This window comes from Megachile rotundata, chromosome 2, assembly GCF_050947335.1.
Source record: "Megachile rotundata isolate GNS110a chromosome 2, iyMegRotu1, whole genome shotgun sequence".
NCBI classification, from domain to species: Eukaryota; Metazoa; Arthropoda; class Insecta; order Hymenoptera; family Megachilidae; genus Megachile; species Megachile rotundata.
The window spans coordinates 3682467-3708790 of NC_134984.1; the positions used below are offsets into that span (position 1 = coordinate 3682467).

Consider the following 26324-nt stretch of genomic DNA (forward strand, 5'->3'; position numbering starts at 1 on the left):
TCAATTTGTTATAAAATATCGAAAAATTTAAACAAATTCCTTTTTCTTTACATTTAAAAAAATATATGATCATATTCTTTGAAACTTCCCCTTTAAAATGAGTTCTTCAGAACGATAGTGCCTTGAAAATTGACGTCACTATAAATTAGAAAATGATGCGGTATACCTCCGTTTCAGGTAGGTGAGTCGTGTGCTCTGCTGTTATGATCGATTGTTTATAACACTGGTCTCAAAACTTTACAAGTAGACTTCGTACACAATTAAATGACCCTGTTGATACCTTGAAAAGTGTATTGTTAATATGTTAAACTTAATTTTGAAGTAATATGATTGTGATCCGTTTGTTCGATCATCGGTTTGAAAATGTTAAAATCGTAGAAATTGTTAGTTTCTAGATAACATGACTAACAGTACAGCTAGGAAATATAAAAGCAAAAGAAATTATATTAATTCAACTTATTATTTTAACGGTTTCGATGAATGGCAATCTTTTGCAACAATTCATGGTAAAGGATAGTATTGGAGGATAGCATTAAAAGACTTGCAATGCGCACTAGCTTACAAAGACCGTTAGAAAATCAAAATCTCAATCCTAAAGTTTTATTTGATTGGGCATAATCATCTTTATCAAACATAGTATTTAATTATATAACACAAAGAGAATATATTAAACAGGCTGATTGTTTACAAACTCACTTTTTAACGGCATTATGAATAACAGGCAATAGAAGTTTTCAAAGCTTTGTGCCATTATCAAATAAACAAATGCTATATAAAACTTGCCCGTACGATAATGATAACCCTGTGTTTACTGCAATGAAATAATTGTCATTACATTTTTCTGCTACAATTCCTAAGACCACCCCACACAATGATGCTCTCCATACTTTTGATCATAATTCCCCTTATTCTATCCCGATTGAAGAAAACAATCTCTTTCTTGCGGTTTCCATCGAGCATTGACGCTTTTTTTGTAGAACATAAATAATAAATGTAAGAACTGATATCTATAAATGAAGTTACGATTAAAAAATGTATCATTGACCAAGAGTGGTTACTAATATACTTTTCAAGGTATCAACAGGGTCATTTAATTGTGTACGAAGTCTTCTCGTATTGTTTTGAGACCAGTGATATAAACAATCGATCATACTAGCGGAGCACACGACTCACCTATCTGAAATGGAGGTACATCGCATATTTTTCTAGTTTACTTCCGCGTACTTTGTTAATAATTTATTACAAATGAATGTTATAATATAAAACGATTGCAGTACCCATTATAAAAGCTTGTAAAAAATAATAAGCGGAATATATGAAATCAGTGCGTGTAGTTTTTTGGCGCCACAGCGTATAATGTCAATACATATAATTCTTAACGAATATAATTTAATTATTATACTAAATACAATATCGTAGTTATTAAAGCTTCACTGATCATCGGCTCCTCGCCAAGATTTATATACACTTGATCTATTTCTATTTTCCTCGTGCACCTATACCCTGATTTGAACGTTTGCCGATCAGCAGTTATCGACAAGGTCACGGCTAGGAGAGACATAAAAATAAAAATGGCCATCCGCTTAACGATTGTATCCTTATTTTCCTCTTGCATACATCAGAAGTGGGATTAGCCACGCGTTTTCATTTTCGTTTTAACAAATACTTTTGTGTTACCGTACTCGTATGTGAACTATTTTTGTGAACATTTTTCGTTTTGTCTTTAGGGTTTTAAATTGAATCGTGATGTGAGCCAGATTTTGTTGTGACTTTTGTAACTTTAAAATATTTTATTTGTGCCACAACCATTAACGACTTTCAAAATGGCGATCTAGAAAAAGCCCTCCAAATTCACGGGGACAATTAAAAGAATTGTTGCAAAGTTGTTAGCTGAGTATGAGTGAATTCCAGGTGAAATTAATTATTTGTTTAACGATATATAATTATGATATTTGAACCAATATTTTGATAAGCGGTTGCGTGCCGGAGAGGACAAAAGCGCCTGCTTATAATTCTAAAGGTCTAAGCGACGGAGATAACAGTCCGACAATTAGCGAATTTCCTATTTTTTACACCTCTTAGCTAAAAAATTTCGTATAATGCAAACAAAAAAGACCCACAGTGATCTATCCCTGACATTTTTTGACAGCGAGAAAAAGATCAGTCCGAATTCAAACATAAATATCATCAGCTATTTCTTAAGTGAATTTTCAAAAACAAAAGATCTGTTTTCAAAATGGAAAAAACAAGTAAAGATACTTCAACGAACACATAATTTAGATGACAAGACAATTAAATTGTTGATTGGAGCGAAATTAAAGGAAGAAGTTTTAAACAGGTTCTGCTCTAAAATAAACCATTTAGAAAAGTTTTTAACAGACTTTTTCGAAGAAATTGCTGTAATATTTGTGCATCGACCGAGCATGCTATCGTGGGGCCAAGATTTTAAGTACTGCATGTGGCACCGTAGCGAAACCTTTCATGACAGTACCATCTTGGCTATACATCTTCCTGTCGATCATACCAAAACAGTCAGTTGTTTAACTGAAGTCATTTCCAATGAGCGGCTTCGTAATCAACTGCGGCTACAGGATGTTAGGATAAAGTCCGAACTCTTGATGATGTTTCAAAAAATTAGTTTGCCCCCCAAGAATAAGAAGCATCTAGAAAGCACGTTTGAAGATAAAAGGAATCGTGAACCATCACGTCAGGCAGCATCATCTCGAAATTATCGACTTTGTTGTTTTAATTGTTTTCAATCAGATCATCGAACGATAGACTGCCCACTATCAAATTGGACAAACAGATCATGTTCCGAATGCAAGAGTATCAAACATCGTAACAGAGATTGCCTGAACAAGTCTCCGACATCTAATTTAGTACAGACATTCTTAACAGTTGCTCCATACGAACTATCGGTAACGTATGACACAATTGATGATAATGGCGTATGCACAAGTTTTAGTATTATGGCGTTACTCGATTCCGGATCACCAGTGAGTTTAATTAAAGAGCAGTGCGTACCGCGTAATTCTCGATTACCGATATCGTCTGAGGATTATGATCTCTGTGGAATCAATGGTTCGAAAGTAGCCGTATTAAGCTTATTTCAAGGAAATATATCCGTTAATTCAGTACACGTAAATTTATCATTTTTAATTGTACCAGATAATACAATGAGTTTCGATGCGCTTCTAGGCAGAGATTTCATTTCTGACCCATCTTTGGAAGTAAAAATGGGACAGACCGTTGAAGTAAAACGCGTTTCACTTCAAAACGAGACGACAGATGCTGTTCGTGAGATCTTGAATATTGACATGAGATGTGAATCTGACGACATATCAGCAGAATTAAACATAAACCCGCGTATAAATCCGAAGATCTTTACAGAAGTAAAAAATATGTATGAAAACGTATTGAATATGAAAATTGCACCAGCTCCAATTGATTTTGAGATGTACATTCGGTTACAACACAACTGTCCTATCGCGTTTCATCCGAAACGATTAAATTTTTCGGATCAAAAGAAACTGCAGGTTATTTTAGATAGATTAAAAAACAAAGGAGTAATTAGAGTTAGTGATTCTGCGTATGCTAGTCCAATCGTTCTGGTGCGTAAAAGAAGTGGTGAATTTAGGCTAAACGTTAATTTCTGCGAAATTAATAAAATCACCGAAAATGATCATGCTTCAGCGCTTGTTATTGAGGATCATCTGAGTCGATTAAAAAACAAACGATATTTCACTAAGCTTAATTTAACGAATGAGTTTTATAACATAAAAATGGCTGAGTCATCCATTAAATACACGTCCTTTATAACACCGATAGGACAGTTCGAGTACTTGAAAATGCCATTTGGGCTAAGGAACGGCCCTTGCACTTTTAGGAAACTTGTTCATAAGATTTTTAGACCGCTTGTAGAAGAAAATAAAATTTCATTACACATGGATGATATATTGATTGCAACGAATAGCATCGATGAACATCTACAAATTTTATACGAAGTATTTTACTTAGCTCGAAAGTACCAGCTAAAGTTCCGTTTAGACAAGTGTTCTTTTTTATATACTGAAATCAATTTCCTAGGATATTTAATAAACATTGAAAGCATTCGACCCAATGGTAAACACGTAGATGTAGTCGTTCATTATCCGATACCTCGTACAGTACAACAAGTGCAACAGTTCATTAGTTTTGCAAGTTATTTTAGCAGATTTATACCAGATTTTTCATGTATTACTAAACCGTTATACGACGTTATTAAAACTGATAATTTTAAGTTCGGAGCAGACGAGTATAAAGCATTCCATTGGTTGAAAAACTGCCTTGTTATTCGCCCAGTTTTAATGATCTATACTCCTACATTACCCATCGAGCTACACTGCGTTGCGAATACGAATGGATTCGGAGCTATTCTAATGCAGAAACAAGACAGCGAAAGGTTGCAACCGATTGCATATTTTAGCCGTCGAATGACTTCCACAGAATCTAAGTATCAAAGCTTTGAATTGAAATGTAAAGCGGTAGTATATGCGATTAAACGGTTTCATATATTTCTTTTTGGACTATATTTTAAAATTGTTATGGACTTTGATAATTTTCGACTAACTCTAGCGAAAAAAACAGTGAACCCGCGAATATCGAGATGGGCTATATTCTTACAATTATACTCCTTTGAAGTCGAACATCGCCCCGCGAATCAAATGAGACATGTTGATGCCTTAAGTAGATGCCATAGTGCAATGATGTTAGAAAGCAACACTTTTGAAAAAGTCCTCGCAATAAAGCAACATCAGGATATAGAAATTCGCACAATCCGAAAAAGACTCAAAAAAGGCGAAGAAAAAGCATTTGAACTGCACTACGATTTAGTATATAAGAAGTTAAAACACGATAAATTGTTGTTTTACGTTCCACGTGAAATGGAGACTAATGTCATTTGTACAAGTCACGATGACCTAGGACACGTGGATGTTGATAAAGTACTCGAAAATTTAACCCGTACGTATTGGTTCCCGAAAATGCGCGAGAAAGTAAGATTATATATAGGAAATTGCTTAAAATGCATCGAATTTTCACCATTAAACGGAAAACAAGAGGATTATCTGAACAATGTACTGGAAGGAACTGTACCATTCGACACAATTCATTTACATCATTATGGACCTTTAGAGAAAAGTAAACGTGGTAACAAATATATTTTGTCGGTGGTAGACGCGTTTACAAAATATATTCGGTTATTTCCATGTAAATCGATGAAGTCGGAGGAGGCTATTCGACATGTCTCTGATTATTTCCAAGCATACAGTCGTCCAAGACGGATAATAACGGATCGAGGAACCTTGTTTACATCTAAAACTTTTCAAGAATTCGTTGAAGCTGAATCTGTTATTCATGCGCTGGCCACTGATGATACCTCTTGCGCAAACAGCCAAGTGGAGCGCTTCAATCGTGACTTCATTCCGATGCTTGCCAAATTATCAAAATCTCCCGATAAATGGGATGAGGTGCTTTGTAAAGTTGAGTTTGCTTTAAATAATACGATTTGCTGCCCACCAGGGGAGACTCCGAGTATGTTATTGTTTGGTGTAAGCCAAGTGGGTGAAGTGAATGATCGAGTACAGCAGATACTTGGAGATCGCTGTGCGAGGGACCGAGATATATGTAAAACGCGCGAGCGTGCAATCGAACGCATTAAACTAAGCCAGCAAAACAGTGAGCGATGTTATAATTTATGACATAAACCAAACACTAATACCAAAGTTGGGGATTATGTTATACCGCAAAACGTTGACATATTAATATTAATAGTATATATATATATACTATATATATATTCTGCTATATATATATATATATATATATATATATATATATATATATATATACTATATATATATTCATTATATATATTCACTTTATACAACTCGTTAAATTTCAAAATTAACTAAGTTAACTTTGAAATTTAACGAGTTGTATAAAGTGAAAAAGATTTTCAAACATGATCGATAAATTGGTTCGTGTTAATGGATTTTAATTGACACAATTGCTATTCTACAGCATCGTTGGATAAGACCAAATGAAATTTTTATTCGTTTTGAATAAATTTAATTTTTCTTTTTCGTCGCAGTTACTTTCCTTTTTTTCTGTAAATAATTTTTGTCTGTGACTTGTATTATATCATTCAGTAGTTAATTATTCATTTTTATAACATCTGTATTTTACGATTAAATAAATAAATGATAGGATATGCGCGTGTATGTGTTAATGCATTGATTGAGGTTATCAAATGTTACGCTGGCTAAAATGTAACCGTTGATGGACCACTGATTATTAATTCCCCGCCAATATTTGTGTACGCCTGATCTATTTCTATTCTCGTCACTTCACCTTCCACACATGTATACCGTGTTTTGAACGTTTGTCGACCGACAAATCACTGTCGACAAGGTTAGAAGCACGAAAAAGACAGAAATAAATATTACTGACCGCTTAACGGTTGTATCTTTATTTTCACCTTACAAAATAATTAAAGTAAGTATTTATACAAATAGCAACGCTAGCATAATTTTTTAATAATCGGATAATTGCCCGATGCTTTACTAATTATATCGCAATTGAATATTAAAAGATAAAGATAGGTAGAATTTAATTCGAAGATCTTTCAAGTTACAATCAAGTTTATTAGACTTGAAAACGTGCGAGAAACTAACATTAATTATTAAGATTTTCAGCACAATTAGCCATCTACTTCCAAAATAGCGCATAGGTTTTTCAGCTGGACAAACTCTGTGGAATACAAGCAAACCGAAAAAATCGTTTGTCGCACACATGTCATATGGTCAGTGGCAGCATGCCACGTTGATGTACGAAAAACAATATTATGCATACAGAATAATTACACGTGATTAGATTTACACCGCAATACAAATAATTATATTAGCAGGTATCTCATGTGCCAACAAGATATTGCTTTGCTGAAGCAATTCCCAATTATGAAGCATTAACTGTTGCAAAAATCCTAGTAAAGCCATTCATGCAATTTGGAATTCCTAAAACTTTTCTTACGGATCAAGGCACAGATTTCATGTCCAATTTAATGAAAAATCTAAGTTCACTCCTCAAATCAAAACATATATGCACAAGCCCATATCACCCCCAAACAAATGGAGCATTAGAAAGGCATTTAACTCTAAAGGACTACCTAAAACATTATATTAAACCAACTCAAACTGACCGGGATGAATATATTTAATTCGCAACGTTCAGTTATAATACCTCAATTCATAAATCCACAAACCTTACACTTTACGAACTCTTATTTGGTCGAAAAGCTTACCTACCCATTTCTATTGTACAAAAACCACAATTCCATTATACGTATGATGACTATATTCGTTCACTTCAAAATAAATTAAATACATCATTTAAAATAGCAAAAGAAAACTTAATTGAATCCAAGCATAAGAGCAAGGAGTATTATGATAGGAATTTGAACCCGAAAAAATTCAAGATAGGAGACCTACAATAGTTTGTATACAGGGTGTCCGCGCCAGTGTTACAGCGTGATATTTCATGAACTATTGATGTCACGAAAAAGTGCTTATACGGAAATTGCAGGGCAAAAGAGGCCCTATGTTTTGGCGGAAGCAAAATTTTTTTATTGTCATTAATGTAAAAAATATGATAGTGAAGTTTCGTTTTTTAAATGGAACTATATATTTTTTTTCGATCAGGCGATAGTGCTTTTCAAGACGAATTCATCAAGGTTTTATGTACTTACCCGATTTTTATTATTTTCCGAGATATAACGCTTAGAAATTTACTGATTTTCAGCAGTGACGTCTCGGTTTGAGTAGTAAGTCATAAAATCGGTCTTATTGTTGCGGTAAGTGCCGCAGGTTTGACTCTGCCTGCCGAAACTGATAGTCGAGGGTCTACGGTCCCAACGGTAAGCCCGAAGAGTACGAAACGGAAAGAATTGTCCATCATCCTCGATGCGGAAAACTTAGAGCGTAACCGAAGGGCTGCGGTTCCGATATTTTTGTTCCTTGATATTGATCCGTGGCAATAGATTCTAATATTGATGAAAGAATGAGATACCTAGACCCTTGAAACAAGTAGGTTTCCAGCATGTAATGTATGGGGCGGTGGTTGAACTTGACGACAAGAATGTGTGCAGTTCTTGGCCATTTTCTGCACCTGATTTCGGCCATCAGTAGGTCAGCATTGACGCTTTACACTGTAAAGAGTCGTTTGCATACTTGCGCATAATCGAGTTTGATATTACTTTACAAAAAATGAGTATTGTTACACGTGTTTTGAGGAGTATTATTAGATGTTTTAGTTGGAAGTCGAAATAATCCATTATGGTTTAAAGATGGATTCAATTATTATCTTTATCTTTTGAATTATGGCCCTATCCCGTGGCAAGTTATCATATCTTGCTTGAGAAGTGTGACTGTTTTTTAAAACGTTGGACTTGTGGTCCTTCTTCTACTTTTTTAACCGACTTCGAAAAAGGAGGAGGTTACTCAATTCGATCAGTATTTTTTTTTTTTTTTTTTTTTTTTAAATATCTTATCATGGACATGATTCTGAATAATTTTGTTCATATACAAATTTCGCGGAAAGCTTTAGTTTTCGTAATATTAGCAAAAAATTGAAAAACGAATATCCATGTTGTCTTTTACTTAATTATGTTCATGGCATTTACGCAGATAAAAAAAAGGCCCGGAAGAACTGTTTTACAGTATCCTATACAATTCTCCCCATTCCACTAAAAAGCGTGAAATAAAATAATTTTAAGAAAAAAATACGCCGACTTCGAAATGCACTAAAAAGTATAAAATGATTTCTATTTCCTAATGAAGTAATTTCTATTTCATTCAATCATACAATTACAGATTACGTAACAGATATGAATGAAACCTATTTACTCGTTAGGTAATATATTAAATACATTTCAACCTTTTTGGAGGCGGCGCAAAATTAAAAGATTTTCTTGAACATGTCAACCTTTGGACAACCGAACATAGGCAAAGCTTGTATAGCTATTTTTTTCCAATACATATAACTCGACAGCACGCCGCGAAGTAGGTGTTAGTGCGTATAGAATGGAACTATGGTCTATCTAGATTCATAGAGTATGCGACGGAAAGACTCGATCGCCGCATATTCTATAAAGATAGAGCCCATCTGCCGCAAATTTGGTAATTCCCGCGTCGTGGGCTCCGTTTATAGGTTCTTAGATCCATGGCTTCCACATGCGAACGAAGTCGATTCAATTTCATTTATATCAGAAACGTTGCGAAATGAAGATGCAGTCGTTACATTTACGTATAGTACCAGATATATCTATAATGGTTCGTATTCTTTCTCAGGATTTATTAATTTCCAATACGTCATACCACAATCAACTGGTTATTGGCAGCAACGTTTACTGAAGTATTTTTAATTACGCGCCGCCTCCGAAAAGGGTGAAATATATTTAGTATATTACCTAACGAGTAAATAGGTTTCATTCATATCTGTGACGTAATTGTATGATCGAATGAAATAGAAATTACTTCATTAGGAAATAGAAATTATTTTATACCTTTTAGTGTATTTCAAAATTGGCGTATTTTTTTTCTTAAAATTATTTTATTAAAATAAAGCGAGATCAACTTACAATCTGGAATTCATATGGTACGATGTGTGTTGTATCGATAGGAGAACCAGTGAGCTCCCTCTGATGATCCATTTCAGTTTCATTGTTTGTAAATATGAACGTAGACTAACGTATAATGAAAATTTGGATTTGTCAATTTCAAATACTTAGGAATGCCGATAGTTGGATGATTGATAGGCTGATTTTGAGTTACTAAAGAGATCCTTAGAATAATCAAGGAGCTAAACATGTGATGGTAGTCACTTGTGTTTGCTTGGAAATTCGTGGTAATTGAGTATCTTGACATTGTCGTGAACCCGGAAGATGGCCATTATCGAAATTAACAAAGTCATTTTTTAAAAACACTCTCTTTATTGAATTCTGAGGTGAAGTTGACTGGTTTGTAACGAGGCATATTTTCATTTAGTTGATTAGCTTCTTTTTTTTGGTTGTTATGCCTCGTTACGAGGATCCTCCCGAATTGCCAGCCCCACTCCTCCGCCCAAGCGGACCCCCTCGCCGCTGGGGCAAGAATGAATGAGCGTGTGAGTGTGTTTTTTTTTCTTTCGAGCGCTTTTTTGTATTCGGACGCCACATTTCTCTCCCCCCCCCCCATTTCTACCCTCCAGCCACCATCAGAGCATTGTTGTCCCCGGTAACGGAGGAACCTCTCCCTGAGCGACGCGACGGAGGCGCGGGATGGATCCACCGAAGAGGAGTCGCCGGCTGTCCGGCCGCGACGCCACCCCGTCATTCTCCGCGGGGACGACCGGCAGCCCGCCACCGAGGGACGCCAGGCCTGGGGACGAGCCACCCCCAACCGCCACCTAAAGAGGGCCCCAGGATCTGGCCGCAAGGCACCACGGGATGGCCCATCCTCGACGCCGAAATCCTCGGGGTGGGGGAATACCGCGAACCAGGGAAGAAGATCACGGATCGAGAGAAGCAGGCGAGCTGTCGCGATAGAGCCGGATTTTTCGCCAAAAGCCCCGTTCAAATTTAAAGCCCGTTTTTTTTTGTCTTTCCTGTGTGCTTCGCGTTTTAGTTTTGTTCTTACCGTTTTTTTTTTGTAGTGCGTTCCGTTTTTCTGCTTTGTTCTTTTGTATTGTGTGTAAGAGTGCCTGCGTGGAGAGAGTTCGTCGCCGCCCCAGTGTGGACACTTTGGATACCACTGCACCAAAGGTAGGAGCCATCTCCTTACCTACTATCTTTTTTTTGTTATTCGTTTGCTCGTGCGCGTGGGCGATAGGACCCCTAGCCGCAGTGACGAGGACCCTAGAGGCCGCGAACGGTTTAGGACGATACCGTTCCCCCTCTAATCCCTTTCTTTTTTTTTTTCGTGCTGTATTTGGTATTTAGGACCAACGTCCCCTTGTTGTCCACGACCCCTAAGAGGGCGTGCTCCCTGCGGACGAATCATTCGACTTTTCTGCATCTTTTGTCTTTCTTTTGTACTCGCGCGTACCGTGTGCCCCCGCGCCGCGAAAGCCTTCCTCGCAATTGGCGAGTCGATCCTTTTTCCTCGACCGTTGCTTGTAACGCGTGGGGCCCACTATAGTTTTTCCGTTCTGTTCTGCTTACGTGGCCCACTTGGGGCCCGAATAAAAGCCTTTTCTGTTGGATATCAACTCGCGGGTCTTTTACTCATTTTTTTTCTGACCCCCTCTGTTTCCCGCTCCCGACAGAGCAGCCGGAAGAGCGATTACCGCGGACGTGTGCATTGGCACTGGCGCCCCGTAAAATAAATCGGCCGTGGATGTGAGCATCGGTACGTGGAGGGCCGTTTTCCCTAACTGCCCCCCACTCTAGGGAACCCCCTTCGGGCTTTCCCCCACCGATACGTCACAGGTTAAAGTAAAAACTAATTCTGACGTGTCGCAAGAGTGAGAGGTCGAAGAAAAAATTTAAACATGAAAAACTGTGTAGCGAGAAGCGGTGCTAGGATTTAGGTTGGTTACTGTGAGGGTGGTGTACTTGCAAAAAAAGGAGAAAGTTTGGGACTTATAAAGAAGGTAATTTATGGTTAGAAAGATCCTGAGTCAAAGGTTGTGTATTTTATGTTAGGACGAGGAAAAGCGTGGAAAAGGACTGTATAATAAATAGATGTTTTATTTTTAAGGACGAAGCGAGCTGGAATGGGTAAAGGTTTTTTTAGAAGTATCCGACAATATCATAAACATGGATTTGAGAATTCCAATGGAAATGGAATTTGAAATGGTCTAAAATTAAATGCTCTTGAAATGGAACACTTGTTCTGCAAGATGCCGAGATTCTTGATGAAAATTATGTCGTGAAATTCGTTAATACACGAGTATATTCCTGTGTAATCATAGTAAAGTTTATTCTTACAACGATGATGAATGTATTGTGATTCCTTGCCCCGTAAGGGTCTGAAGTCGACCGAGTCATCCAAAAGTTGATAGTGATGTATTTGTTAAAATGCACTTGTAATGAAGTAAGAAAGTCTAATGTTGAGGGTTTTGATATCGTGCGGTTTCGTATCTGATCTTCTGGAAACAGCGAAGTATGATGTCTTTGATAGCAAACACAGCAGGAATTCATTTAGGCTAGAACTTTTGTGAACCATTTGGAGGTAAGAAGTAATTCGCCATTATAATAACCATTATTTATTAAACAAGTAATCTGAAAAAAAACCTTGCAATTGCATATGCTATGATTTTACTTAAAAGTGGGACGATGACGATGAGCCATCCTGAGCAGGAAATGTTTTTGCTTTGACACGCTCATGAAACCAGTGAAATGTTATGTTTTGTAATCAAAACTCATAATCTTTCGATGTATGGTGTACTATGATTTGCAGACTGTCTATTCGTTCATGATATGCAATTTGCACATCTTTAAAGAAATACGAGAAAATTAATATAATCTGGCATCTTTTCCTTATCTTTCAGTGAAAATTCTCAATACCATACGTTGCCTCAATTCATTTCAACAAAATAATGAATACTAACATACTGTTCCATTCTGGGACATTGTCATAGAGATTTGTTAATGCCCGAAAATGTTGATGTATGGAATAAAAGATGTTACCGTGTGCTTCCACGGAATCTTTTGTGAATTTGGGGATCTCGAATAGTGTAGTCACAGTGTCTTAAAATGATTCGGGGTGTACAATTAAACTACTGTTTTTGTTGAGAACTTATTAGGGGCCCATAAATAATAGTTTATTTATGGTAGGATCGTCAGCCCATCGTTGGGCCAGGGTTGACTCGGGTCGAGGTTAACGTTGTAAACCATGTGGCAGGCAGAGAAATTAGAAAACTGTGCAAAACATCACAGTTGCCTGTCACATGGTAAAAATAGAGAAAGTTCTCAACCCCACTTGAACGCCGAAACGTCTAACATCTCTGGAAGGGGAACCTTTAAGGGTTTACCTTATTCCTGATTTTCGTGGAAAGCGTTAGAAATTTCTCAACAGCCACAGAGGCTTGCTAGTGTTCCGACCGTCGGACACTTACGAATTCGAACGTGTATTTTCGAAAGGACAGACCCTTAATAAGTCACGCGTCTAAGTGTTAACAGTAAAGCTTTTATATGTATACAGTCCATTTTGCAATTGTGAACATCACTTTTCCCTACCTCAATCGTCATACTTATCCGAGCATTCGGGCGCGAACAGTTTTAATAGTTTAGTTACGCTCGTGTAATTTGCATCAATGGTAGTGACGGCTTGAATGCACACGGCAGCTATTCTCATAAAAATTGATCACAAATATTGTAATTTTTGGACTTGGGTCAAGTCTTCATAGCGATCAATCGTTGAAAGAAATAAATTGAAGGAAGAAGCCCATTTCTCAATGGCACCGTCAAATACGGATAACCGCATTTCCAGTAGTTTTACGGTCATTGGGACAGGTATGGTTGAAACAGGTAATGCGTTGACGCCACATATCGAAGGACCCGTCGCGTCGGTTGCTCGCTTCGGATAAATCAATTAACTCGGGCTACTGCGTTGCAATAATTATTTTAAATTTTGAATCTACGCGTTTATACAGATTCGTCGAGTTATTCGATATTAAATTGAATTTCATCAAAATGCTTTCAAATTTCAATGAAACCGTACAAGTGTATTTGCAAAAAAAAGATATTACGATGATGCGAATTGTTATAATTATTAAGAAAGCTTGTGAGGGAAGAAATATGCCTGATAATATTACCTCGTTTTCGTTGCAGAATGCTAATACTAATTCCCCACATTACGGACTGTACTTGATTTGAACCTGCTGGGTTCGATATCGTGGAGTCGTGTAGGGGAATATCAAAAGAATTAGCGATACAATTGAACGAGCTTACCTTGTCGTTGCGGAATTCTATACTGATTATTAGCTTATCACGCTGTCCAAGCCTCTGGTATATCCTCTAAAATATATGTTGTTTTGCACATTGTTATAAGCTTATTGCACTTAATAATTCACCTGATACACATGGATACAAAAGCTTATATGGTCACTCATTGTTACACTTAATCTTGTTTATTGCACTGTAAACTGAGTTCGTACACTGAGTAAATTCGTATTCAGCTCGAAGGATCAAAAATGTTTATGATCATTGGGCCATGGAAAAACGAGGGCTGATCAGCTAGACGAAGGTCGTAAATCTTCGTCCCACGAATATTTCAATGCGTCTCCGTTGCTTGTTAAAATGATGAATATTATATGATGATTTGACTGTTATGTAACAGATTGTCTTTGGTGTTTGATATGTAAAACGGATAGGAGCAATTGGTTGTGATGGGACCTTCATGATGGTCAATTAGGTCGATGAAAATTGTAAGGCTTCGTCCTACAAATCCATTTTTGTACTCGAGCTATGAATTTAATAAGAAGTTAGATTGTGAGCGTATGACAATTCTGGGACCTTCGATGGAAGATCAAGTCAACAAGGTTGCAAAGCTTTGTCTTACACATACAAAATGTATTCTCCTGCCTTGATGACGATGGTCGTTGAGCGATAAATGGATATAATGCTAATCTCTAAGACGATGGATAGTCGAGTGATTTGGTATTCAGGAGAGAACGGTATCAAGACTGAGCGAGTTGCCTCAAAACTTCCAGACAAGAAAGGAATGGAGTAAGGTCAGGTCGTAAAGGCGTCACCATAAAGGACCAATCAGGACAGTTTGTAATTTGGAAAAAATAGTGATTGGTGAGATGGTTCAGCGAATGAGATCGCAAGATCTTTAGCTCTCACTCCAACGTTTGTTAATAAGGTGACCCAAACACTTGAGTGATTTGGGTCCTTCAAAAGAATTTGGTAATGGGGCACACTGCGAGACTGTTGAATGATCGAGTCCGAGTGCATTGGCCCGCCGGGTAGATAAGGATTGCGTAAACACTGCACACCGCAGGAGTGCACAGTTTAGAATCAAGGAAATAAACTTCTTTAAGAAAAGATATATGGGCATTAGAATGATGTGCTTTTTGGCCTGTTAGAAGGCTATTGACAATAGTTAAGAACGTTAAGTTGTGGAGACGTTCATGTGGTCTTAATTATCCGTTTAATATTGTAAGACTGAAACGTTCTTGGGTTTGACAGGATACCCATAAATAGTAAGCTAATGTTATTTCTAGCAATTCGGAACAATGATAGGGATAGACTGCGTGAGGATGTCGCAGGACTGTTTGCATGTTAGTTTGTGAGAACGTGGAGAAGGTTCGTAATTCGACGTTGCATTGCTCAAATGAATAGGAGCAGTATTCCTAAGGGATCTGGCCACGAAGTGGGGGAGGGGAGGATACCTTTTCGTAAGAGGACTGAATTAAACCTCTCAACATTTACCCCAGTACATAAAAAAGATATTAATCTCTGCCTTTTAGTTTCTATTTGAAAATTATTTCTAACACATAAGTGTTGGTGATAAATGTAGGTGACGCAAGCATTTGAGTGATTTGAGTCCTTCAATGGATCTCGGCAGTGGGGCACACTGCAAGGCTACTGAATGGTTGAGCTCTAATGAATTGGCCTGTCGAGTAGACTTAGATTTTGTAGATACTGTACACTGCAGGGGCTGCACAGTTTAGGTCACAGGAAGTAAACTTCTTTAGGGAAGAATTTATTGCCCTTTGATGAATGGCGTGCGTTCTGGTTTGTTAACAAGGCAGATGACATGATTGGTGTGATCCGTAAACACGATTTTTGACTGAATTTCTATAAACACTAAGTTGATGTTATTCTGACAATAAGTTACGTAAATAGTGCAAGTAGGAAGAGTAATATAGTTTGCAATTGGCTTTCTTATTGGCTATCTAATAAATTACGTAAATCATTTACTGTATTGTAACATTCCCGAACTTGGATGCAGATGAAATATAACGTTAACTTACAAGTCTGTAATCGAGTAATATGTTAATAAAAATATAATGTAATATATGTTTTGAATTCGTCTCGATGTCCTCTAAAGCTATAAATAAAAAAAATTGTATGTTCCTATTTAAAAAACCCAAGGTGACCTTGACTTTGCCAAGAGAACAAACTGTTTTCAAAATTTGCTTTACTAATATCTATTGTGCACTTCATACCCTGCAAATTTTATTCTAAACTTTTTTTCGTAAGGTGGCTGCAAGTGGGAGAAAAATCGTGAGTAGCGTTACAGGTAACACCCTGTATACAAATGAATTTGAGCGTATATCTATCTGTACATGTTGACCTATATTTGTGCTTATATCTTCAAATTTAGCAAATTGTTCCAAATTTGGACATGCAGCTTTTATACATATATGAAGCATTTATGCCATTAAATGTTAGAACAGTTTGTGACAGAAATAGATATTCACGCAACGGGAAAGGTTTCACAACCAAATCGCCCGCTTTTTCCTTTTAGGACAAGAAAAAAGTATGTAAAATTTTACTTTTTTCTATACCTCTAGTAGTTGAACTCTTCATTTTTTATATATTCGTAAAAATATGTAAACCATAAAATTTATCTGAATTATATGATATTGAGATCTATTAGCAGACGCTACTGTATACATACATATACATATGTATAATATATATATGTAAGAAGTATTCTTTATTCAGCAAGAAAGGCACATCAAATCACGCATTTAGTTAGTATCCCCTCTAGATTTCCTTTTTACTTCATGGTCATATACAAGAATAGTAAATACAGTATAATTTTAAAAGTGTGTATCATAAAATATAAGGTAATTACGTACCTATGTATAAGTACAGGGTACACAAAACGCCGATGACTTGGACCATGTTACTGAGCACATGACTCTGACTAATTTAAGAAAAAAATCTAGTCGAAATCAATGTCAGTCAGACACGTAAATAATACTCGTAAGCGAAAGGGACCCAAATTTTAGTACAAAATTTTTTTTTCACATTTGTTCATTGATTTTGTTCGCATATGTGACAGATATTGACATGGATTCCATCCTTTTTTCGAGCGAGCGGAGCAAGCGAGCTACACATGCGATTTTGTAATACGCCCCTATTCAACTAATTTTTTATTAATATTAAAAATAGACAATAACAAGATTGTATTGTTTAGAAAAAATTAGCATTTTGTAAAAATAACATTACAATACAACGAAAATACTAACCTTAACATTTCGAAACATTTTTTTCGAATATCTCAGAAATTGTAAGAGATCATCGAGTAAAGTATTAGGAAAACTTACTCAGAATCATATTCTTAACAACATATATCAAAATCGAAATTATTAGAAGTGATTTCTTTGTAGTACATAATTACTAAGCATATATTATGTATAATGAAAAAAATACAAAAAAGTATACGAAGCAAAAAAATTATTCCCTCTCGCTAGAAAATATATTTTCAAATGTAGCTCATGTACAGTAAATTTTGAAAAATCATGTGAACTGATTCAGCCTATTAAACAATGACGTGAAAACAACTGTTAAAATAGAATTGTAATATTAATATTACAAAAAAGTCAATGGTTAGGAGACACTTTAAATTCAAACGTATGAAACATATTTTCAAAATGTTCGTCAAAAGCTAAATTAGTTATTATAATTGTTCTCTAAGTCAAAGCGTAGAGATACAAGAGGCGACACTTAACAAGGAAACTATATTTTAGAAAGAGATAGAAAATAGAATTACATACTTTTAATGCCCAAGCCAAATGAATCGAGGGTAAGGGGACAATTTCGAATGTATGTATTTTGAAATGGGCATATGCATAGTGTGCAAGTATAGAGGTCGAAAAGGAATAGTTTAATCTTACACATTCATGAATAATTTATTTATAATAAATATTTTGTCACTTCTCTGTAACACATTTATCTGTATTTTGTTGTATTATATACTTTGTCATTTCCTTGTAAGTTATTTGTAACAATTATTTTTGTAATATATATGCTTAAAATATATTGTGCAGAGTAATCATTTTAATATGTCTTTCTTCTTCAATTTTTCAATATTATAAAATTGATGTAAATACTTCGAAAATCAATATTAGCAATATAGAGAAAATTTACGACAAATGAATTCCTAGTTATTAAATGTTGACATGAAATTAGATTCATTTGATTTAAATTTCCCACTTGTTTGCACAACCAATTTAAAGGGACAATATTTTTCAAACATCAAAGGTACCGCCTCTTGTTATATCTCTACTCTTTGGCGTTATTCTTGTTACGTAGATGTAGAACCAATCAGAACAAACTTGCGCAGTAATAAGCGAAAACTAGTGTATCCAGTAATACGTTTCTCTCACTGAACAAAGTTACTTGAATACATATATAAAAAATTTGATGTATTTTCATGTATTGTCATACGCAATAATGTGTTTACAAGATAAATAACCTTCGAATGAAATGAAACGTATCGTGACTAAGAATGTCATCTACAAACTGTGCAAATTTTATAATTGGTGTAATTACTTTTTAAATTAAACCAGAATAAATAGATAGACACAAATTTTTAAAACTGTTTTTTACGCTTCTTTATATGGTGTAAATATAGTCTAAAATACTGAAAAAGTAGCACTTATTTTAAAATAAAAAATAAACAGATTTCATTTATATACTTTGATTTTACTTGCAAATAAATAAATTATAGCACATATAAATATGTCATGAAACAGTTTTTTTTAAATGTATACCCATTAGTTAATAATCTAATTGTATAATCGAATTGAGTCTTATGTATGAAATTATTTAAAAATTGAAGAAATATATATTTTATAAATTTTGTAATGATACCATATTCGTTTTTAAATATTTTTATTGATTTGAAATGTTCGGAAGTTTATATACACAATGGTATTTCCGTCATTGAGTAGTTATATCTGTAGTCACTGGTTGTAAAATTGTATTTCTTATGAAAGACGTTGCTGTCATGTAATTTAGTTCTGTTCAAATATGCAATAAAAAATTGTAAATAGCTAAATTCAATTTTGTTTAACCAGTATTATTTTGATCTATTTTGTTACAAGTGTTAAACAAAACTTTTCAATGTTTTCTTTTCAACCTCCTAGTCAGGTACGTATTATTAATTTGTACATGCGTATAATTACAATTAAAATGTTTTCAAATTTAACAAATACATTATAGCTTTTTATATTTATTTGAAATATACAGATGAAGTTAATGCTTGTTTTCCTTTATTTAGCAAGATTTGTACATTTTCTGTAATATAACCTCTTCATATTATAATTTTGTAAGCTAGTCAATTTCATATTATTGTTTTGTAATTCTTGTGAATATGCATTGAAAATTAATGTTTTAAAATGTAATATTAGTTTACTTGTTACATATTTTTATTTTAAGTTAAAAAAATTACATAATTTTTATCACAGAAGATAATTACCATTTATCATTTTTAGATGTTATATCATCTGACACAGTTAACTTCAATATTTAATTCAAAATCTACACCATATTCGGTTAAAATTAGAAGACAAAATGACTTCAAAAAAACCCAGGATGATTTGGCTAATAGCTTGTCAGAAGTAAGGAATATTTTTTTGCTACATAAAATTATAGCAATAATGTATTAAATTTCTATTTTATTTTAGGCTACAAAAAATTATGTGGATATGTTAATGAAGAAATTAAACATATATGATATAATTACAATGTTTGATATGAAAACGAATAATGTTTTTGTAATATTTGACCGATCTTCTATGAAAAATTTCAAAAGACATTTAGAAAAAGAAAATAAGTGGAAAATATCTTATATATCAGGATTTAATTTCAATGAAAATAAAGAAAAAGTTCTTTGTACACAATTTACAGAACAAATTTTGCCTACTATGTATTTATCATCAAAGAAACATCACCAAACGTTATGTACTTTATGTGTTAAAAATCCTTTTAATTATCATGTACAAATTCGTGGTTTTAAAACAAGACGTAGTATAAATATGGACCTTAAAAAAAAGACACCACTTGTAGAATGGCTTAGGAAATGGTTGGGTGATGTATCAGACGCAGTAAGATGATTTTTTATTTATATAATGGAATCTTGATCTATGTTGTTTTTTGAAAAGGTTAAGATGTATAATAGGATTAGAACTAATAATAAATGAGTATTAGAACTAGATAAATAAGCAATAGATACATAAAAATGATTTTTCTTAGAACAATCGATCAAGATTTCACTATACCAATTATGTTTTAAATGATTTACAAATGCATTTTTTATTTCATAGCATATAGGATTGGCATATATGCTAAAAGAAAAAGATTCCGTTCTATCTAAGCCTTTGCGCAATAGTGCTGAAAAACCAGAAAGTAAAAAAATCATAGATGCTTTTTTAGAAGGATATGAAGCAGGAATTCATAGACAAATACGAACAAACACTGGATGGAACAAAGTAATATCTATATTGGTCGGAGGAACTGTATTAGTAATACTTTGGTATGGAGGTATGTAAACTTCATAGATTATTAAACTCTGCTTGATAAAAAGCTTATGTAATAAAATAATTTCTCATAATTTCTTAATTCATTCCTAATAATGGATTCTTAGTCAAGTACAGCAAAAAAATATTGAAATATTAGTAATTAGAAATGATAATATGTACATTTCTCTGTAGCGTCTTTATTATGTGTACATTATTTTGTGAATAAGTTTAGCCTTTTACATAAAATCATACAATATATTTATTCTCCATTATTAATTTACTTTAATTAGGTGCACATTAATACTTTAAAATTAAATCATTAGCAAAAAATGTAAAGTAAAACCTACTTTCCAAAATAATATATGTGCCATGAGCACATTCAATCAAAAACTTATCTTAAAATAAAGCTGAGAGATAAAATTTCTAAAATTAATATTAGCAGTAATTATAATTAGTACACATAAAGTTATAATCTAAAAATTAATGAAAAATTATATTACTAGACATTGATAATTTTTCTATAACTTTAAAAACATTATGTAATAAAATATTAATTTTCATATTTGGAATATTATAGTTTATATTGTAGGAAGGGGGTTACGGTTTTCAATGGATGGTGGTAGATTTAGACCAGAAACAACAGACGTAACTTTTAATGATGTTAAAGGAGTAAGTATATTATTATAATATATATACATTATACATAAATATCTGAAAGTTGTAAATATCAAGTTAAAAATGTAAAGTTGTATTCATTTGCTTATGTATTGGTTAGGTTGCAGAAGCTAAACAAGAATTAAGAGATATAGTTGAATTTTTGAAAAATCCAGAAAAATTTTCTGTGCTTGGTGCAAAATTACCCAAAGGTGTATTATTAGTAGGACCACCAGGAACAGGGAAAACACTATTAGCTCGAGCAGTAGCCGGTGAAGCTGGTGTGCCATTTTTCCAAGCAGCAGGACCGGAATTTGATGAGATTTTAGTAGGACAAGGTGCTCGTAGAATGAGAGATTTATTTAGTAAGTAATGAAACAACTGCTATAAAAAATAATATAAGTATTATAAGTATCCAAAATTATGAAAATTTAGTTGTATTCAGGGGTGTAATCAAATTCATTTATTTTTGTGTATTAAAAATATAGTTTGATTCATTATAATTACTATTATTTGAACATTTGGACATTATAGATGATACTTTGAATTTAGAATGCAATGATTATAACATATTCTGTCTGCTATAATTAATAACTTTATTATTTAGAATTATCTTTTTGTTTTTAATACGTCAACAGCTGATGTCATTTCTATTTATGATCATAATAATAACGTATTGTATTACTTTTCTTTTATTTTTATTTACTGTATTAAATACTAAGTATAATGTAAAAATTAGTAGGTTTGCAATATATGTTAAATGAAACTTTACAATATAATTTTATTAATAATCTATATTAATCTTCATGCTATTTACATTTGTATATGACTTTATGAAAATTTCCATGAAACCATAGGTATTATATATTGTTATAGACGATGCAAATAAAAATCTATAAAAAAGATTGAGGAATTTATTTATGCAGTGTTCATTTTTCCAGAAGCAGCAAAAGAAATAGCACCTGCTGTTATATTTATAGATGAAATTGATTCGGTTGGTGCAAAACGGACAAATTCTGCGCTTCATCCATATGCAAATCAAACAGTAAATCAATTGCTTACTGAAATGGACGGGTAAACAATGACTTTTATTTTTTTATTTTATTACAATTTTTTGAACATTTAGTATTGTAAAAATACTACAAATTGTAAATTATCACATTGTTTCTAAATAGTTTTTCCAGGCATAATAGATTGCAATACTTTATATGCCTTACTTTGTATAGCTAACTTTTATACATAATTTGAATTTACAATTTTATAAATCACGTAATACAAATTAATGTACAGTATAAAAATGCATAACCTTATTCAACAAGAAATACATTTATAAGTTATGTTGATCATTTCGTAATTAAAGTCAAAATTATAACTAAGAAGAGATAACTGTAACTAAATATAATTAATGTAGTTATATTTTACTAATGTCCTTTGTTTTTATATAACCGCTAAAGTTTTTGCTAGTTTAGATACTAATTTTTCTTTTTTATAATTTTAGATTCCTTCAGAATGAGGGAGTAATAGTATTAGGTGCAACAAATAGACGTGATGATTTAGATAAAGCATTATTGCGACCGGGTCGTTTTGATGTTGAAGTTATTGTTGATATACCGGATTTCTTGAGTCGAAAAGAAATTTTTAATTTATATCTGTCGAGAATATCAACACGAGAAGTGGACCCAGATTATTTAGCGAAATGTACTGTAGGATTTACTGGAGCTGATATAGAGAATATGGTATCATCTTATTAAGTCTATCTTGTTTAGATATTTCATTTTGTGAGTCAAATATTAAAGTTAATTATTTTTCATATTATTTTGAAAGGTAAATCAAGCTGCTTTAAAGGCTGCTATAAATGATGCAAAATATGTAACAATGAAACACTTAGAATATGCCAGAGACAAATTAATCATGGGTCCAGAAAGGAAGTTAAGAATTAGTGATACTGAAGTTAATCGCCTTACAGCATATCATGAAGCAGGGCATGCATTGGTTGCATATTACACTAAAGGTGCACCAGCAATCCATAAAATTACCATTATGCCACATGGACGTACTTTAGGACATGTAAGCTTTATAAATCAGTGACAACAATGAGAATATTACGAGATAGTTAATTACATATATATAACTTATGTTAAATTTATAATAACCCTTTAGAACATACTATTTTTTGTGTGTTTCATTTTTGTTTTTAATACACTTTATATATTTTTTTCAGACAGCATTTCTACCTGCCAAAGATGAACATCATGTAACAAAATCTCAATTATTAGCTCGAATGGATAGTGCAATGGGTGGTCGTGCTGCAGAAGAATTAATTTTTGGAACAGATAATGTAACATCAGGAGCATTGAGTGATTTTAAGGTTTCCTTAATTTGTTTACATATTAAAATATATAATATTTTATTACTGTAATTAACATAGTAATTGAAATGTAATTGACAACTAAATTCCAGCTTAATGAATTTTTTGTAGTAAACAAGAATATTTTTCTATTTATAAATAACATAATAAGAACTATGATTATGATAATAATAATGTGTTAATAGTTAATTTATTTTCAAAATATAAAATAATATTGATAATTACCTTTCAGGCGGCAACTGAAATTGCTAAAGAGATGGTAAACTTATACGGCATGTCTGAAAAAGTTGGTTTCAGTGTACGAATGGGTCAAAACGATGGATACCAACCCGGTCCTGCTACAAATGATCTCGTTGATAATGAAGTAAAGCGATTACTTCAGGTAATTCGTTTCACAGTATCTTATAAATTTTATATAGTTTGTAAAACTTCGTATTTCAAGTTTTTTATATTTTAGGAATCGTATGATCGTGCAAAAACAATATTACAAAAACATGCAAAAGAACTTAAAAGATTAGCAGATGCTTTACTTAAATATGAAACATTAAATTATAAAGATGTAAAAGCTGTAATTAATGAAGAAAAAATTCCAATTGAAAATTTAAACAATCAACCACGAATTATAGATCCAACTGAACATGTATTATAACTAGTATACAGAAATTCAGTTTAAATGAAAATTGAAATAAATTATTTGGTGCAATATTGCATTTTATAACTATTCTTCATATTACTGAATTCATATTATTGAAATTAATTATATCTTCAATATTACATGAACACAAATTTATTAAATTAGAATTAAAATGTACTGAAGATTCATAGTTCATGACGTGTTAGTTTTAGTTTCTTGTTATTTAAAATGTCATATATATCGAATTTTGTATAATAGTATTGTAAATTTATTCATGTACAAATAATCTCATCTAAATCACACATAATTTAACGAAGTAAAATAATCAAGATGCATAGAGAAAAGTAAAATGTACATGATCATATATAATTTTATAATTATGTATTTTAAAGAATTTTATTACATTTTTTTAAATTTGTGACATATATGTTATTATAATTGAATAACAGTTCTATAAAAAAATGTTACTCGTTAATTATATGAAAGTGCGTGTGTAATGTTACTGTCTTGTATAAATTTTGTCATTTCGGGTTATTTACGAGTACATCAATCATATGAACTTATCTGGTTGTATTTTGATCATATAACAAAGTTTGTAAAGTTTATTTTTTACATTAAGATCATTTAATGTCAAATTCTATGTTAACAAAAAAAAGCTCGAAAATTGTTAAGTGTAAGTATATGAAAAAGAATTTTTACTTTTCTGCGTAATCTTACAAACATATTTTTTAATCATAACATTTTACTTACTAATTGAATTTTAACAATTTCTGATAAAATAACATTTTTTATGTGATCATTTCAGTTAAGGACAGAAACGTGATTTTAATGTGTACAAAGTATTAGTATTAAAAGAACTTGCAGAAGAGTGACCAAATTTCTTAAAATTTGCATACTTACCCTATCTAAAAGTTTTTTACTTGGATATTAACTTCTCAAAGTAATAAGACATACTTTCTAGAGTAACTTAAAGAAATCAATTTTTAATCATTTCGATAGAGCATAAAAGTTTAAATCTAATATCATTTTTGTATGTAATGCATCATTTGTAGAGGAGAAGATTAAAAGTTAATGTAATGAAATAGTTATTCTAGATCAGTACGAGTAAATGGATTGTGGAAAAAGTGAGATAATTTCTGTATTAATTTTCATGTTAATTGATTGTATATCTTAATTTTCAGCAGTTAATTGTAGCTAAAATATTCATTATATTATAGAGCTAACAGCTAAATGTTTATGACTAAAGTGACCTTACTTATATGGCAAATGTTAAAAAAAGTGCGCTTGGGAGATTAAGAAATAGGTATTAGATTGTTAGATATTAGTGGATATTCTCAACACAGTTTTTTTGAAGTTACTTTCTTTACAATTTTTACGTATAGAATAACATAAATAATATCGTATTTGATTATACTTTCTTCATCACTGTAATCAACTGATATATTTGAACAAAAGGACAATATAATAAAAATAATGGGGTATCAGTTCATTCATAAACGTATAATGGCAATTACTGAAAATTTTACATTGCTTTGTCTTCCTAATTTTGGCTAAATATTGAATTGCATGAACGTAATTTATTGTAAAATGTCATATCACTGTTATTCTTTATTTTTATGTAAAGAGAAAGAAAGTTTTATCAAATATTTATCTTAAAATGATTAATTGTTACGAAAAGTAAGAAACTAGACAGTCACTTACAATCATACATTTACACAATTGTGAATCGCTAATGATTTTGATTGTATAATCTTCAAAATGTAATTCTTATAAATTTTTATGTACTAAATACGAATTTATAAACTACTTTTTATAATGCTCATTACTTTGGAACGAAATTTTCTAACTTTGGAAGAGATGTTTTAAAGATTTATAATAGTAGTTATTTTGTTCCTTTTTGGTGGCAAATTATTCTGTGAATTATTTCGCATAAAGTTACATAAATTCTTATTGAATTCTAAACATTTTGACAGTGTTAAAGCGCAATGAATAGAAATAAAAAAATACTTGACTTATACATACTTAATTAGATATGTAGGTATGTATTCAACGTTAACATAAGTATTATAATATGTAGAAGCCGTGTTTATCGTACAGGGACATTGTGTGAACTGCACGGTACTTGATCGCAATGCAAATAAGAGAATAAACAAATAATGCGCATTCTTA

General features: G+C 32.7%; 1 protein-coding gene and 1 long non-coding RNA gene across 5 annotated transcripts; both read left to right on the forward strand.

The window, feature by feature from the left end:
- Positions 1-26324, forward strand: YME1L (ATP-dependent zinc metalloprotease YME1L). 4 transcript variants are annotated; one of them, XM_012287142.2, is made up of 12 exons: positions 18383-18521; positions 19474-19599; positions 19666-20085; positions 20305-20521; positions 21089-21168; positions 21275-21518; positions 22095-22227; positions 22652-22889; positions 22978-23220; positions 23375-23521; positions 23754-23903; positions 23979-26324. In XM_012287142.2, the coding sequence occupies exons 1-12, from the start codon at positions 18486-18488 to the stop codon at positions 24168-24170; spliced, it is 2226 nt and encodes a 741-aa protein (XP_012142532.1). In that variant the 5' UTR covers positions 18383-18485; the 3' UTR covers positions 24171-26324. The 4 variants fall into 4 exon arrangements, 3 of the variants coding, with proteins under 3 accessions (XP_012142532.1, XP_012142520.1, XP_003699692.1); XM_012287130.2 differs by having other exon boundaries at positions 18386-18521; positions 21077-21168; XM_003699644.3 differs by lacking the exon at positions 18383-18521 and adding an exon at positions 18846-19129 and having other exon boundaries at positions 21077-21168.
- On the forward strand, positions 10319-14059 carry LOC143263960 (uncharacterized). The gene is made up of 2 exons (XR_013037247.1): positions 10319-11664; positions 11772-14059. It is a non-coding gene; the product is annotated as an uncharacterized LOC143263960 (long non-coding RNA).

Coding starts and splice junctions, on each gene's coding strand:
- YME1L (XM_012287130.2), top strand. CDS start 18,486: ATGTCATCTACAAACTGTGCAAATTTTATAATTGGT. Junction 21,519..22,094: donor TAGAATGAGAGATTTATTTA/GTAAGTAATGAA, acceptor TCATTTTTCCAG/AAGCAGCAAAAGAAATAGCA. Junction 22,890..22,977: donor GAGCTGATATAGAGAATATG/GTATCATCTTAT, acceptor TTATTTTGAAAG/GTAAATCAAGCTGCTTTAAA.